Raw genomic sequence first — 13,841 nt, 5'->3', positions numbered from 1 at the left:
ACGTGGCTCACCGGAGTGGGATGCGGATGGCGATGTAGCGGTCAATGGCGATGGCCAGGAGGCTGAAGATGGAACTCTGCGTGAGGACTAGCACGAAGCAGGCGAAGAAGAGGCAGCTGTGGCAGGCGGCACAGAACCCCGTGCTGATGGTTATGGCAAAAGGGATGGCAAGGACCCCCACGGCGATGTCGGCTGCCGCCAGGGATACCACAAAGTAGTTGGTGACGTTCTGCAGATTGCTGTTCAGCCACACAGCCCAGCACACCAGCACGTTGCCCAGGATGGCCAGCACGGCAATGGCCAGCTCCACCATGATGTACACCGAGGAGCCCATGTTGGGCACAGCTGCAGATGGGCAGGGTCAGCAAGGACGCAGGCCAGGCCAGCTCACGGTCCATAGCTGCAGCACAGCTGGCCTGCCCAGGCCCTGAGCCCCTTCACAGGAGCCAGGAACGTCCCTGCCGTTGGGGGGGCCCCCCAAGGGCTTTTCACAGCCAACTCCGAGTCTTCAGAAACCAGGCCCTCTCCAGGGGCTCTGGCGGCATCTTGGCTCAGCTTAGCTTCAGAGTTCCTGTGGTACCTGCCAAGGGAGAAGCCACGTGAGGAGGTGGACCACTGGCAGGGGCACAGCTGAAGATTCCCAGGGGCAGCCCTCAGCCCCGGTTCCCCAACGCCCTCCCCACAGGCCAGGCATCAGCCTGAGGACGACCTACCGTGCCCTGCCTCTCCCACCTGAAACAGAGGGCCAGGGATCAACCCCAGTCTGTTTTTCTTCCAGAGGAGCCGAGAACTTTCAGAGTTGAGTCACTTGTGTTGGCTCCCAGGCTTAGCTTCTCAAGCCTTCTGGGGCAGCTCTGCCAGTTTCCTGGATCCCTGAGCTCACCACTACCCCATGACCCTCCCTCCTGGAAAGGCCTCCTTAACCCCTGGATCTCCCAGGGCCACCCACCTTCTCTCTCAGCCAGCTTCAGTCTGCTCCATCCCCCTGAGAGCGCTCCCCGGGGACTACCAGCACCTACCTATGCTGCCCGCATAAGGAACAGGCCCAGAGACCCCAGAGCTCTGATCTGGGAGGATCTGGTGGCCCTCTGGTCCTGTCTCCCACTGCTGGCAGGTAAGCCCTCTTGCCCTCACTGGTGGTGCTGCACAGAGTGTTGGAGCAGGCACAAAGGGAGCCCGCCCCTCAGCAGCCCCCGCCAGCTGACTGCACATCTGGGAGGGGCGGCCGCCTCGCCTCCCCCCTCACTCCCTCCTCCCACACCTGCTCCCCAGCCTGGCTGGTGCGCTCAGCCAGGCTTGCCTGGGGACTGCGGGCAACAATGTTCTTCCTTTCTGGGCCTCGGTTTCCCCACTGATACAGTGGGGAGGTTGGACCCCAGTAGCCTCTGGGGGCCATTGCAGCTCTCACCCATGATTCTATGAGAAGGGAGTGAACACATTTGAAAGGGCTCCCCCAGTCAAAATGTCATAGAAACGTAAAGAATTAGTGACACCCAGTAGAAGCAAACCCCCAGGGATCCCCCTTGAGCTTGTGAAACAGTCTCTATCGCCCCTGCCAGTCCAGGGGCCTCTCCCCATCACCTCTACCTCCCCCTTGTCACACTCACGTGTGCTGCCCAGCAGTGTCCTCCATGCCAAATCCACCCCCTCCTGCAGTCCTGGGCTTTCATGGTCCAGGTGCACATGGATAGTGGCTGCCGCCTGCCTGGGAACAAAAAGCCTGAAGCTGCCTTTCAGGCCCACATGTGGGCTCGGGGTTGCATCCCCCCTCTCTCTTCCAGGATACGAGGGATCAAGAGGACTGGCAACCTTGGGAGAAGTTTGCTTATTGTCCCTGCCTGTATTCCAAGGGCCAGGCTCCCCCCACCCTGTCCAGGAGGTGATTTAGAGCTGCAATAAATGACCCCAAGTTTCCTTCTAACTCCGATCTACCTCAGGTGGCAGGAGCTGGGTGGGCACGGAGAGGTACAACAGAGAGGTGTCCCCCATGCCCACTGGGAGGCTTGGAGGGGAGTGCCCAGCCCCAGGAAGCCGGAGAGAGAAGAGGAGGCCGAGCTCCTGAGAACCCAAGGGGTTCCTGCAGCCCACGTCTTCTCCCAGGCCTGGCAGGAGCCTGCCTCCAAGGGGCCATGGACAAGTCCCACCGAGCCCCTGCTGTGCACAGGGCATTTGCCAGCCAGCTACTTACAAAGCATGTCACTGGCGGAGGTAGGGCAGACCAAGTCTCCTGGTGCCAACTCTGGCCACACAGTGTCCCTTGGTGTTCCCGGCCTGCAGCCCAGAGTAGCATTCACCAGGGGCACCCTGACTGCAGAGGCTATGTGTCCAGTGTCTCGTCCTCGTTCTGCAGGAGTGAAGTGACAGCCCCAGAGCTGCCTCCCATCTGGGGGCCTCCCAGGTTCAGCACCACCAGCAGCGGGCCACTGTCCAGTCAGGCCCAGCAAGCCCCAGGGACCCTGCCTCCTACCACCAGTGAGCCACCCATCCACCTTCCTGGCGTCCGGACAACCCCCTGCCATCCTTCTTACCCTGGCCTCAGCCTCTCCTGGGGAATCTGCATTGACAGAGACACAGCCTCTGCCAGTCCAACCAGCCCAGGCTAGAAACCTGACTTGGCCCTAGGCCATCATCCAGATTCAGAGGGTGCTTCCCAGGGTCAGATAAGGTGGGGCCACCAGTGATCCACCTGACCCAGATAAGTACCACGTTTTTGTGGAGCTGAACGTGGGCTGTCTGGCCCCACTGCCTGGAGCCCTACTGATGGGGTCACATCATTAGCATCTGCCCTGGATGTTGGGCTGACTCCATGTGGGCTGGGATGCCCAGCATAGAAGGGTGTTTGGGGACCCTAACCCAAGCCCTCTGTTTGGTGAGGTTCTCCTGGCAGACTCGGGACCCCTAAATCCTTGGGGCTTCCCCATCACCTTCTGTACTGTGGGCTCTCAGGCCTCACAGCACCTGGTACCAGCACCCTTCCTGACTAAGCTGAAGGCACCTTCCTACTGTCCAGCAAGCCTTGGGTACCTTCCCAGTCTCACTGGATACAACAGACCCTCCAGCCCAGGTCAGCCCTGCAAGGAGCCAGACACACCCCTGCCAGCTGGGTCTGGAAGGCTGCCTCCCTGCACACTGGGCTCCCCATCAGCCTTCTACAGCTTTCCTGCAGGCCCTCCAGCAGCTGCCAGCACATCCCGGGTTGAAGCTTGCCTGGCCACACAGGCAACCTGGTTATCTGCCAGACTAGAATCTCCCAGCCCCAAGCAGAGCACATCAGTGGAGCCCAGGGCACCGCGGGGTGAGCAGGGCACGGAGGTAGCTGGGAGGAGGTTGAAGCTTCCCAGCTGTCAGACCGCAAATCAGCCCAGGGTTGGGGGTGCCCTAACTTGGGGCCTTTGCCAGAGTTTTGTAGTAAAATGCTCCCATGATGGCCTGTTTTAAGGTACTAATGAGTCACTGACAGGAACTGGGAATCAACGTACACAGTCAGCTGGGGAAAACAAGGCTCCAGCCACCACTGAGCCACCAAGCCCTGTGCTCTCCCAGGGCCCACCTGCCTGGACTCCACTCCAGACCCTCTACAATAGTTTGCACGGCCTGCTTGGGAGCTCAGGAAATGAGGGTGCAGAGGTCTGTGGGTCATCTGTGTTCTCACTGGCTGGCCCCATGAACTTCACTCTACAGATGAGGAAGCTAAGGCTCAAAGAGGCTAATGCCCTCCCAGCTTTACCATGAGCATAAAAGGGTGGAACAGAGCTGGGGGAATGCCCATGAAAAACAGCAGTAGCAAGATTTCCTAGGGCCTCCTGGCCCCTCTCTGCTTTCCTCCCTTCAGAGGCCTCCTAGAGCAAGAGTGACAGGAAGGTTGGAGGCCCAGGGGGAGGGGGCTGGGGGCGGGGCCAGGATCTGGCAATTTCCTGTTCCTCTCTGTTGGCTCTAATTAATCCTTGAGTCATCTGTTGCTAGCCAAGAGGGGAAATGAAATATTAATAATGTAATATTTCCTTGTGATTGTCCCTTATTGGGGACAGGGCAGAGGGCAGAAGCCATCCCATACAGATCAGAGTTACATGCTGGGGAAGGTGCATGATAAGCCTCAAAAGGACAAACCCACAGGATTCCCCAGCAGTTAGACTCAAAACTGCTGCTGCTTCCCGCCTTTCTCCTTACCCTCACCAGTCTGGCCACTTTAATTAAAACTCCATTTAATCAAACCCGCACATTTCCTGGCTCCTTGTACATCAGACTAGCAAGGCTTTCTGTACACATGCCCACATGGTGGCTGTACCCCCCAGAGCCCGGTGGATAGAAGTGCCCGCCAACTTCCAGGCAGGACCCTGCACACCTGCTCCTGAGTGCAGCTAAGGGCAATGTACCAAGGCCAGCCTAGCGCCTTGTGCCTGTTGCAGCCACACTGGGCCTGTTCCTGGGTTCCAGAATCCCAGCCTGAGAATCCTCCACTACTTTCTCACAGCAGATGTTTCCAAGTACCTACTCTGTGTCAGGCAGCATCCCAGCTGCTACAGCACAGGGAGCTTTGTGCCACCTGCTGCTGAGCCTGACCCCAACAGGCCCTGAGCCCACAGTGGGGGGCCTTAAGGCAGAGTTGTCCCAGGAGACTGTCCTGAGAGCTGGCTACTACCCAGGTGTGCAGGTCACTCCCCACTTCCAAGACCTCAATATAGAGATTAATTCATTCCAGAGATGAAGATAATATAGTAATCTAATAATTTTCAAAGACATTTAGGATCTTCAAAGAGATAAAGGAGTAGTATCCATAAACAAGAATGAGAATTATTGGCAGAACCAAAACAAGAACAGGCAAATATGAACGAGAAATAATATAAAAATCCTGGAAATGAAAAACAGAAGGATTGAGGAGAACACAATTGATGTGTTGTCATGTGCATACAGTTTGAGGAGACAGTTGGGGATCTGAAGACCGCACTGTGGAATTCTCACCCAAACCTCAGAGCAGGTAGTTGAAAGAAATGGAAGGTAGACTGAGCAGCAGCACCTCAGTGGGAAGGGAACTCAGTGGGAGAGTGGAGAGGTCAACAAGCAAAGGAGAACTAGCTGGACAGGCAGCTCAGCTCTGCCCCAACCACAAGCCCTCCAGTGGCCTTTAGAGTGGCCCAGGCCTGGGCACAAGACTCCCAAACCCCAGGACCCTGGGACCGGCCAGGCCCCTCTCCGAACCCATCAATGAGAGCAGGGCCATCTCCAGTGTTGCCTGGAGGTGAGCATCCTCTGTGTCATGGCACATCTTCCCTCCCTCTCTCCCTCCCTGCAGGGTTGCTAGCAGCTCCAACTTCAGGAACCTTGTGAGGGCTGGGCCCCAGGTACCCTGGCAGGCACCAGTGGTGTCCCTTCCCCCCCGGCCCCTGGGGTGTGCAGCTGCTGCTTTCAGAGCCTGGGGGCAGGATGTGGGCAGGACTGGGGCTGAGAGCCTACTCCCTGCACTGAGCCCAGCCCCCAGAGCAGCCTCCACATCAGCAACGCCTGGAGCCGCAGGGCCTTTCTCCCTGCTGGGGGCCCAGAATCCCCCTTCCACCCCCTCGTGTCCAGGCCAGATGCCAGAGAGGCCACAGGCCCTGCCTCTTCCCAGCCTGACGTGGCCACTCACCCCCATGGGCTGCCTCACCTGACTCCCCGCTCCAAGGGGCCACTCCACACACAAAGTGCTACGTGCCCACCCTGTGTTGCAAGGAACCCAGATGGGGTCCCACTCCTGCTCCATCCCACACTCCCTGAGACCCTGAGCAAGAGGCTTCCCCTCTGGTACAGCAGGCCACAGTGAGACAACCTCCTCACCCACATGGCTCAGCACCCACACCTCTCAAGTGAATCTTCTACTGGCATGACGACAGGCACTACCATGCCTGAAGAGGTCAAGATGGGGGGGGGGGCTTCTAAATGGCCCTGAGAACATAGACCCTAGTGGGCCTGGGGTGGGACCCTGACAGAAGGCTGGCCTGCTGAAGGGGCAGTGCCAGGTGCACAGCCTCAGGAGCTCCCAGAGGGTGGGTATGCTGAGGATGGGAGGCAGGCAGACCCACTTCTGGGGTCCCTGGGATGAAGATGTGATGATGCAGCCCTGGAGGCTGAAAGGAGAGAGCAAGAGGGTCAGCCAGACCAACTCCAGCACGGCCCTGCCACTGCTCCCTGGTCACTCAGTGGCCTCTGGTACCTGGCTTACGGTTTGCAGAGGCCACTGAGGGGCCAGAGGTGAATGCTCTGTGACAGATGGGCAGACACATACCAGCCCTGGGGGCCTCTGGGCAGAAACCATTACCCTGACAGCCGGGAGGCACCAGAGTGGCACTGACTGCCTCTCCATGGCGCACCAAGGCAGCCTTTCTTCCAGGTGACAGCTGGGCTGACGCGAGCAGCAGCAGAGGTGGGAACCGCAGAAAGACCCTGCCCAGCAACTTCTGAAACAAGCTTGTCCTATGGAAGGGGTTGTGGGCCAGAGGAGTCTGGAAGGGCTCTCAGGGGAGGGGGTATTCATGCTGGATTTGAAGGGTCAGGGAAGAGAGGAAAGGAGATTCCAGGCAAAGGCAACAGTCTGTGCAAGGCCCAGAGGCATGCCAGAGAAGGCCTGCGGGGGTCCTGGAAAGCTGAAGCCTCCTGCCTTCCCTCCCCCATCTCCCCCATCCACCATCCTGCTCCCCCAGCTAGAGTGAGGGCAGCTGAGCTTCTCCAGTCCCCATCAGGAGTCAGGATCCCATGGCTTCCACACTGTAGGGGCCCCTTGCATGATTCTGTGGGCAAGGGCTGGGGGACCTCTGCCACTAAACTGCTCCTTCCCACCACCCAGAGCTCCCAGCCCTGTCCGGGAGGTGAGCAGTCTCTTGCGAGGGCTCCCTGCATCCCAGCTCTGAACTCCTGCCATTCCTCACTTCCCTTCCCCCATCTGGGCCCAGCACAGACTTCCAGGGGCCCACCCTTAGCACCGCACTCCCACTGCTCCCTTCAGCCTCCAGACCATGGGGCAAACCCTCCCTTCTGTGGCCGCCAACATTTCCCAGGCCCAGATCCTTCCCTAGGGGCCGGAGCTCATCCTTTTGTCAACTTAGCACCTGACACCAGTGATCTCCTCAGGGTCCCCTGACACACACACCAAAACAACTTCTCAGCCCATCCTTCAAGCCCTTGCCTTCCCTCAGGCTGTGCTCGCCTTGGCTCTCATGTGTACACATCTTTCAGCAGACAGGACTGACCCCCACAAGACACTTGGGGTGGCAGTTCCAGCTCACTCAGAGTCAGGTGGCTCAGGAGTCAGGCAGGTTAAACGGGAGCAGGAGTTGCTGAGGGATTTCAGGTCACTGCTGTGGGCCACCAGGCGCTGTGGTCCTACACAGCAGACCTAGAGGCCCTACATTTTGCAGGGTGTGATGCCAGGTGTTGCTCCCAATCCAACTCCAGTCCACATGTCCCTCGGCCAACAGCGATCTCTTGTGGTGTCCCCCCCAACCCCATAAGGCTAAGAGCCTCCCTCCCAGGTTCCCAAGCTCAAGCACAGATCCCAATCTGTCCCCCACAACCAATGCCTATCTCTCATTTACTCTCCACCGCAACCCTCGTTAAGCATTGCTTGCACCATCAGGCTTATTTTACAGATGAGAAGGCAGGTTTGCTGGGGCAATGACTGGCCCAGGGCTGCTCAGCAAGTGAATCAAGACTAGAACCCAGGTTTGGGCATGGAAGTCTCTGGGCCGTTGGGTTGCCTCTGAAGACAGCCATTGCCCTCTTAGGCTGTGGATTCCTGGGGGCAGGACCAGTGTGTGGTCAGAGACCTGCACTTCCCAGGCCAGTGTGAGGAAGGCAACACACACGTCCACCAAAACCCACCTGGCCCAAAGCCTGTCTCCTGCCAGCCATGTCTGGGCTGCCCTCAGCCTCCCTGAGGCGATGAACAGAGAAGCCAGCTTAGCCCAGAATCTGGTCTGCAATGAGGGGATAGGGAGGGAGGGGCAGTGGCCCAAGAGACACCAGGACCTGGGAGAGCCAGGGAAACCCTAAAGGGCAAGAGTAGAGCAAGGAGGTGTGGACAAGCCTCAGCGAGGAGCTCCCGCCATGGACCAGAACCTGGGAGGGGGCCTGGCCCATAGGGCAGAGCCTTTCCAGCCCATCCAAGGCATCTAGGACCAGACCCCGCAGGACTAAGGAGGCAGCCCCTGATGCCACACAGCCTCCCTAGCCCACTGTGCTCCCAAGAACTCTCCATCATGGGCCCCAGGACCAGGACACGCAGGGGCAGCCCTAGCGGCATAGAGGTGACATGGATTGTCTTCTGAGGGTGCAGAGGCTGGGAGTCGATGGAAGCTGGATAGCAGAGGCCAAGGAGAGGGCAGCCTGAGCTCCAGGTGGGAAAGGAGCACAGGCCTGTGGGTGGAAGCGGGCCTAGGTGCCGCCTGAGATGGGGAGGGAGAACCGGCACAAGGGGCCGCCCTAGTCCTCCCCCAGGGGTCAGCTCCAGTCCAGAGAAAAGGGGGTGGGGACTTCTCTCTTCTCTTTTCTCCCCTGCGGAGCCCTCGGCCTCCGCCTTCCTCCCATTGTACAGTCGGGGAAATTGAAGTCTAAAGCGCGGTGGCCGCGCCCGCAACGCAGACATCTCTGCTCCGCTGGCCCCGGCCCCTCCTTGATCCCCTGGGCATCCCGCGCCAAGTCCCTCGGGGGCCGCCACCATTCCCGCAATTCCTACGTCGGCTCAGGGCAGCCCGGCGGACGGCCAGGACAGTCCGAGGCGCGCCCCCAACCCTGGCCTCTCCTGGGACCCCCTAAGTCCGGTTCCCGCCACCAATGCCCACTGGACGCGCCCGCGCTCGGCCGGCGTTCGACTCCCCCTTTCTCGCTGCGCCCCAGGCGCTCGGACGCCGTCTGCTCACCCAGCTTCCCGGGAACACCTGGACGTTCGGCAGCTCCACCTGTGGAAGTTCTCGTCTGCGGGGTCCGGCCCGCCCTGCTCAGGCCGGCCTCTGCCTCGAGCCCAGCCAGGCCAGGGCGCGCCCCGAGGGCTCATAGAGTACCCGGGCGGCCCGTGGCCCAGAACGCACCGGCGAGGTTCCCGCCCCTGCCGCTGGGGCCGCGCTCTCTCGCCCCTTCCCCTCCCCGCTTACCCTGCGCACCTTCCGGTCCGTTTCAGGGTGGCCCAGAGGGTCTGCGCACCGTCCCCCGACCGGGCTTAGAGCGACAGCCGCACTCGAGCCGCCCCTGCACCCGCTGTTCCCGCCGCCGCCGCGGGCAGGGCTCGGACCCCGGCCCACGAACTCGCTCTCAGGTCGGCGGGAAGAGACGGAGCGGCGGGGCACCTGAGGAGGGGACCCGCGCCTCCCGCCCCCCAGTCCAGCAGCTTCCGACGGCCCCACGCTGCCCGGCCGCCCGCCCGGGACCCTGGGGACCCCGGACGCGGGACCCCACTGACCTGCTGCTAGCGCGCCGGCTCCCGCCGTCTCGGCGGCCGCTGGGTCTCCAGCTCCGGCCGCGCCGCCCGCGGGCGCCCCCTGCAGGGCGGCTTCCAGACCCGCGCGGTTCTCGCTCCGCCCCGCTGCGTGGGGAAACCGAGGCCAGGTGGCCCCGCCAGGGCGGCCAGCCCACAAGTCCGGCTGATGCCCGCCTCCCGCTCCGGCGCGCCCTCGCAGCTCTCGCGTCCGTTCAGGCCACTTCCCTCCGGACCACACCCCCTCCCCTTCGATGATTCTCTCACCCCTGGGTCCCAGAGCCACACTCCCTCCCCTCCTCCAAGAAGCCCCAGGCTGCCCCTGCCGCTTGGGTCCTCCCGGAGCCCTGCTGTCCCTCATCATCGGAGCTGAGCGGGTCGGTACCCCTGTGTCATCCCGGGAAGCGTCCTGTGCCTGCTTCTCCTCAAATCTTTCCATGGATCCCCCAGTTCCTGAAGGAGAAAATTCGGCCTCATACCAGGGACCTCAGGGACACGCCTGCTAGTCCGGTCCACAGCCTTGCTCTCCCTCCCTAAGTCTGGTCCTGCGCTGCTGGGGGTGGAGGGTTGGTACCTCAGCTCAAAGATGCCTCTAAGAAGTCAGCCCCAATTCCAGTGATCCCTCCAAGAACTCCTCAGCTCCGGTGCCTGGTCAGGTCCTTCCCCCTCCCCAACTGCTCTGAGCAAAGAGAGGAGTCACCTTCTGCATCCCTGACTAACCTGGAATCTCAGTCCCTTGCGCTGGGATTTCATCTTCCTCCCACCCCACAGATCCATGTTGTGGTGATTCCAAATTGGAAACGACCTCACATCCATCCAGCCCCAGTCCACCTTCAGACCCTTGAATCTGGACAGAAGTGGAGTAACCCCAGTCCTGTGCACAGCAGGACGAGCTGCTCAGAGGCCAGGGTGTTGGTGGCCAAGGGTTTGCAGGAACCTTGCATTCTCAAACCTCCTGGGACCAGCAGGGTCACGGTGGGGTGGGGTGGGGCAGAGAGGGGGTGTTGCTGGCCCCCAGGGTGGAGGCCAGTGGGAGCAGAGGCTGGAGGGAAGGGCGGGTGGGAAGTGGGAGCCTGCACAGGCACTTGGCCAGCTCCTCCATCCCAGGAGCAGAGCCCAAGGTACCAGCCTCCACTGCCTGGCAGCCTCCCCAGCTTGTTGCCGGCCCCATTCAGCCAGCTTGGATCCCCTGCTCCGCGTTTCCCCTGATGTCCAGTGGGCCCCTGTCTCCAGGCACAGGGAGGCAGAATAGGGCATGCTGGGAGGGGCTGGGACTCCAACATGAGAGAAAAACCTGAGCCCTCATGGCAAGAGGCACGTGAGAATGTTCAAATTGGGAACCTCCCGTCCTGATTTCCAACCTCGTCAGCTGCCTTGCCCCCACCCCCCAGTCCAGGTTGTGGTCCAGCCCCAGCTGGCTCTGCCATCCTCCCCCGCACTCACCTCCACTGAGGGGAATCAAGACCTCGGCTGGGGTTGCCTTGGTTGCCTCACCTGTAAAATGGGACTATCGCCTTCCTGCCCTGCCTCCTCCTTAGCTGTGCCAGTCAGACCATGAGGAACCTGGGGAGGTGCTGTCCCACTGGGGGACCCTCCCCCCAGGCCCTTGGCTTCCCTCCCTTGCTTCTGGGCCATTACATGGGACAAACTCCTACAGCTGGGACAAAACCCTCCTGCCAACATCTGTTGGGCCCGTATTCACTCAAGTCCTCACTCAACAGACATGCAGGGAAGAGCTTGAGAGCCACCTGGGGCCCAGAGAGGACTATGGGGTTCATAGGGCAGAGACCAACACTCAGCCAATACTGGGGTCACTCTTGTCCCCTAGTCCCCAGCGTGGGTCCCCATGAAGCTCTCCCCTGCCATTTCCATTCTGGGGCCCAATGGCCGTCCTGCCGAGACCTCCCCAGGTGTGGCCTGCCCCCACACTGGCTACATCCAGTGCCCAGGGGCTGAAGGCTTCATTTCTGTAGCTGGCCCTCAGGGCCAGGGTGCCAAAGCCCTTAGAGTTCACTCGTGGGGCCCAGTGGGAAGCCCCTCCTCGGTGTGGGTGCCCCAGGCCTAGGGTGGTCAGCAGGGCCTGGCTTGGCTCCAGGCCTGGGGCCAGCTCCCTAGGCCCTGGAACCCACATGGCCTTGAAGCAGCATGGTCCCCAGCCTTGCTCTCCAGCAGCCCCTGTTAGAGATGGGAGGGGGGGAGGGGGGGTTGCTCCAATGTTCTTGTGTCATTTGCCAGGTGCCTTTGTCCAGGTCCCCAGTGAAGCCATTGCCCAGAGAGCACATGACAGGAAGCAGGCACATGGGAGGGCTGTTCACGAACTCTGCCCCCCCCATGGAGCGGATGTGCGCCTCCAGGCCCTCCTGGGGAACCCTCTGCTGCCCCACCCCACAGGCCAGCGAGCCCCTTGCCCTTGGCCTTGAGAGTCCTCCTCAGGTGCCAGGCTCCGGGAGCCCTGCAGGCCTGAGGCAGCACCGAGGGTGACGGGCTCAGGGATGCCCTGGCCGGCCCCATCTACTACCTCCGGGCCCTTGGTTTCCCTGCCCAGCCTCAAGACAAGCTGTGAAGGCTGTGGGCACCCACCCTTCCTTCCCTCAAGGCCCGGCTCGGCAGGCGAGGCAGGGGGCCAGCTGGGCTCTCCCGCTCCAGAATTCCGTTCTCAGACTCCCACCCCCAACCTACTCCCGCGGGCTCTTTGTTCCTATCCAGGATGCACCTGGGTGGCCTCTGGCCCGATTGTTTGCTCTGGGGCCAGCTGGGCCAGAGAAAGGCGGCCAGCCCCAGGATGAAGCACCCAGTGGGTGCCGGGGCCAGTGTCCCCGGGAACCACCAGGCCACCCTGAGGTGCTCACCAACTTCTCCTCTGAAGGAGCAGGCACCACACACTTCCTGGGGTTCTGGGATTGAGGAAGTGGGGGGACCTCACGGGACTCCAGTTTATACTCAGACTAAGGCCCCAAAAAAGCAGAATCACATGAGGAAGCTCTCCAGCCGCCCGTAGCCAAGCAGCTGCAGGACCACCCCATCCTCCAGCCCAGTCCTGGGAGGATGCTTCAGCCCACGATGACTTCTGGCATCACATGGCAACCCTGCTGGGAGCCCTGTGCCTCTGAGCTGACCTGGGTGCATCCCTTGGATATGGAAACTGAGGCCCAGATGGGAGTGGGGCCTTGTCCTGGACAATGGTGGCAGGGACAGCCCCTGGCATGCGAGGCTTGTCACTCACAAACCTAAGAATGGCCCTAAGCCAGGGCCCCAGGCACCCACACAGCAGCAGCTGCCTGAACATGAAAGCCACCCCTCGCCACTCTCCCAGGACCCCTGCCTCAGACCTCCCCGGGTACCTCCCGCCCCACTTCACAGATAGCCTGGGAGCACGGTCCAAGGGGGACCCTTCCTGGGGTGACCACATTGCAGAGGTGGGAAGAGCCCCAGCCCCTCACAGGTGTTGGTGGCAGACCTGGGTGTCCCTGCTTCCTCCCTGACAGGTGCTGGTAATGGTCCACCCCGTACTCCTACCCAGCCCTTCTGGTTCTGCCACCTAAGATTCCAGACCTTGTGGTGTCTCCCTCCTTGGAACCCTGGATCCCCGCCCCCCCCCAATAATGCAGACATCACCATCCAAGGGCTCCTGGGGCCTGCCCTTGCCCTGGGCCTGGCACAGCTGGGGTGGCACAGACTGCAGGCCATGTCCAGTCACCCTCTGCCCTTCTCCACAAGTCCCCCAGGTCCTGGCCCTTCCTGCACACCCAGCCTGCTCTCCCAAGTGCTCCCCGCCAAGGGAGCGGGTTGAGCCCAGGGAGCGTGGAGCCCTGTCCTCTGTGCACCCATGCTGCCTCCTGCACCAATGACCAGGGCAGCCCAGCGAAGTCCTGGCCTGCTGGGGCTGGCACTCTGGCCAGCACTTTCCCAGCAACCTGGGGCCTGACGAGAACCCGCCCCTCACCCCGACACAGCACGGGACCTGCAGGCACCAGAGCCCTGATGTCTGTCCCTGTCCCCCCCTAAGGGACCACCTTAGACAAAACCTGGCCAACCCTGGGCCGCAGGAGTGCTGTGCCGTGGGAGGGAAGCCAGGCCTCCCCAAGCCCAAGAGGACGCTCCCCAGTCTGCCCAGCCGCGCCGGAGAGGCTCTGGAGATGGAGTCGGTCTGCTACTGAGGCAGCTGGCACAGCAGGCAGGAGTGTTCTGGGGAGGGACCCCACCCTGTGGGGCAGCAGCTAAGACAGCAGAGCTTCCCCCACTGCCCAGGGTCCCGGGTGGGGTCCCCCACTCCTGCCGCCACATGCAGGGCCCACAGGCCCGTGTCTCAGAGCCTGTGGCCTTGGCTGGACGACCTCCCTGCAGCAGCCAAGGGAGGGAGCTCAGCGTCTTCGGCCCCGGCCACGTAACCCTGGCCACACAG

General features: G+C 61.5%; 1 protein-coding gene and 1 long non-coding RNA gene across 4 annotated transcripts in view; one reads left to right on the top strand and one right to left on the bottom strand.

Annotated features, from left to right (window-relative positions):
• Nucleotides 1-9,180, top strand: part of LOC138414246 (uncharacterized) — a 59,997-nt gene extending 50,817 nt beyond the window's left edge. The window contains exon 3 of the long non-coding RNA XR_011246697.1: nucleotides 9,146-9,180. This is a non-coding gene — a long non-coding RNA (uncharacterized lncRNA). The remainder of the gene's footprint in view (nucleotides 1-9,145) is intronic.
• Nucleotides 1-9,478, bottom strand: part of ADORA2A (adenosine A2a receptor) — a 33,378-nt gene extending 23,900 nt beyond the window's left edge. The window contains exons 1-2 of one of the 3 annotated variants that reach the window (XM_060028438.1): nucleotides 9,425-9,478; nucleotides 12-580 (exon numbers count right to left, since the gene is read on the bottom strand). In XM_060028438.1, the coding sequence (XP_059884421.1) occupies nucleotides 12-334 (323 nt within the window). In that variant the 5' untranslated portion in view covers nucleotides 335-580; nucleotides 9,425-9,478. Of the gene's footprint in view, nucleotides 1-11; nucleotides 1,706-2,188; nucleotides 5,889-9,119; nucleotides 9,165-9,424 lie in introns of those variants that run through there. The other 2 variants (XM_060028437.2, XM_060028436.1) reach the window with 2 other exon arrangements.
• Between the last annotated feature and the right edge of the window lie 4,363 nt (nucleotides 9,479-13,841).

This window comes from Delphinus delphis, chromosome 13 (genome assembly GCF_949987515.2).
Source record: "Delphinus delphis chromosome 13, mDelDel1.2, whole genome shotgun sequence".
Taxonomy (NCBI): Eukaryota; Metazoa; Chordata; class Mammalia; order Artiodactyla; family Delphinidae; genus Delphinus; species Delphinus delphis.
This window is presented reverse-complemented; position numbering and strand designations above follow the sequence as displayed.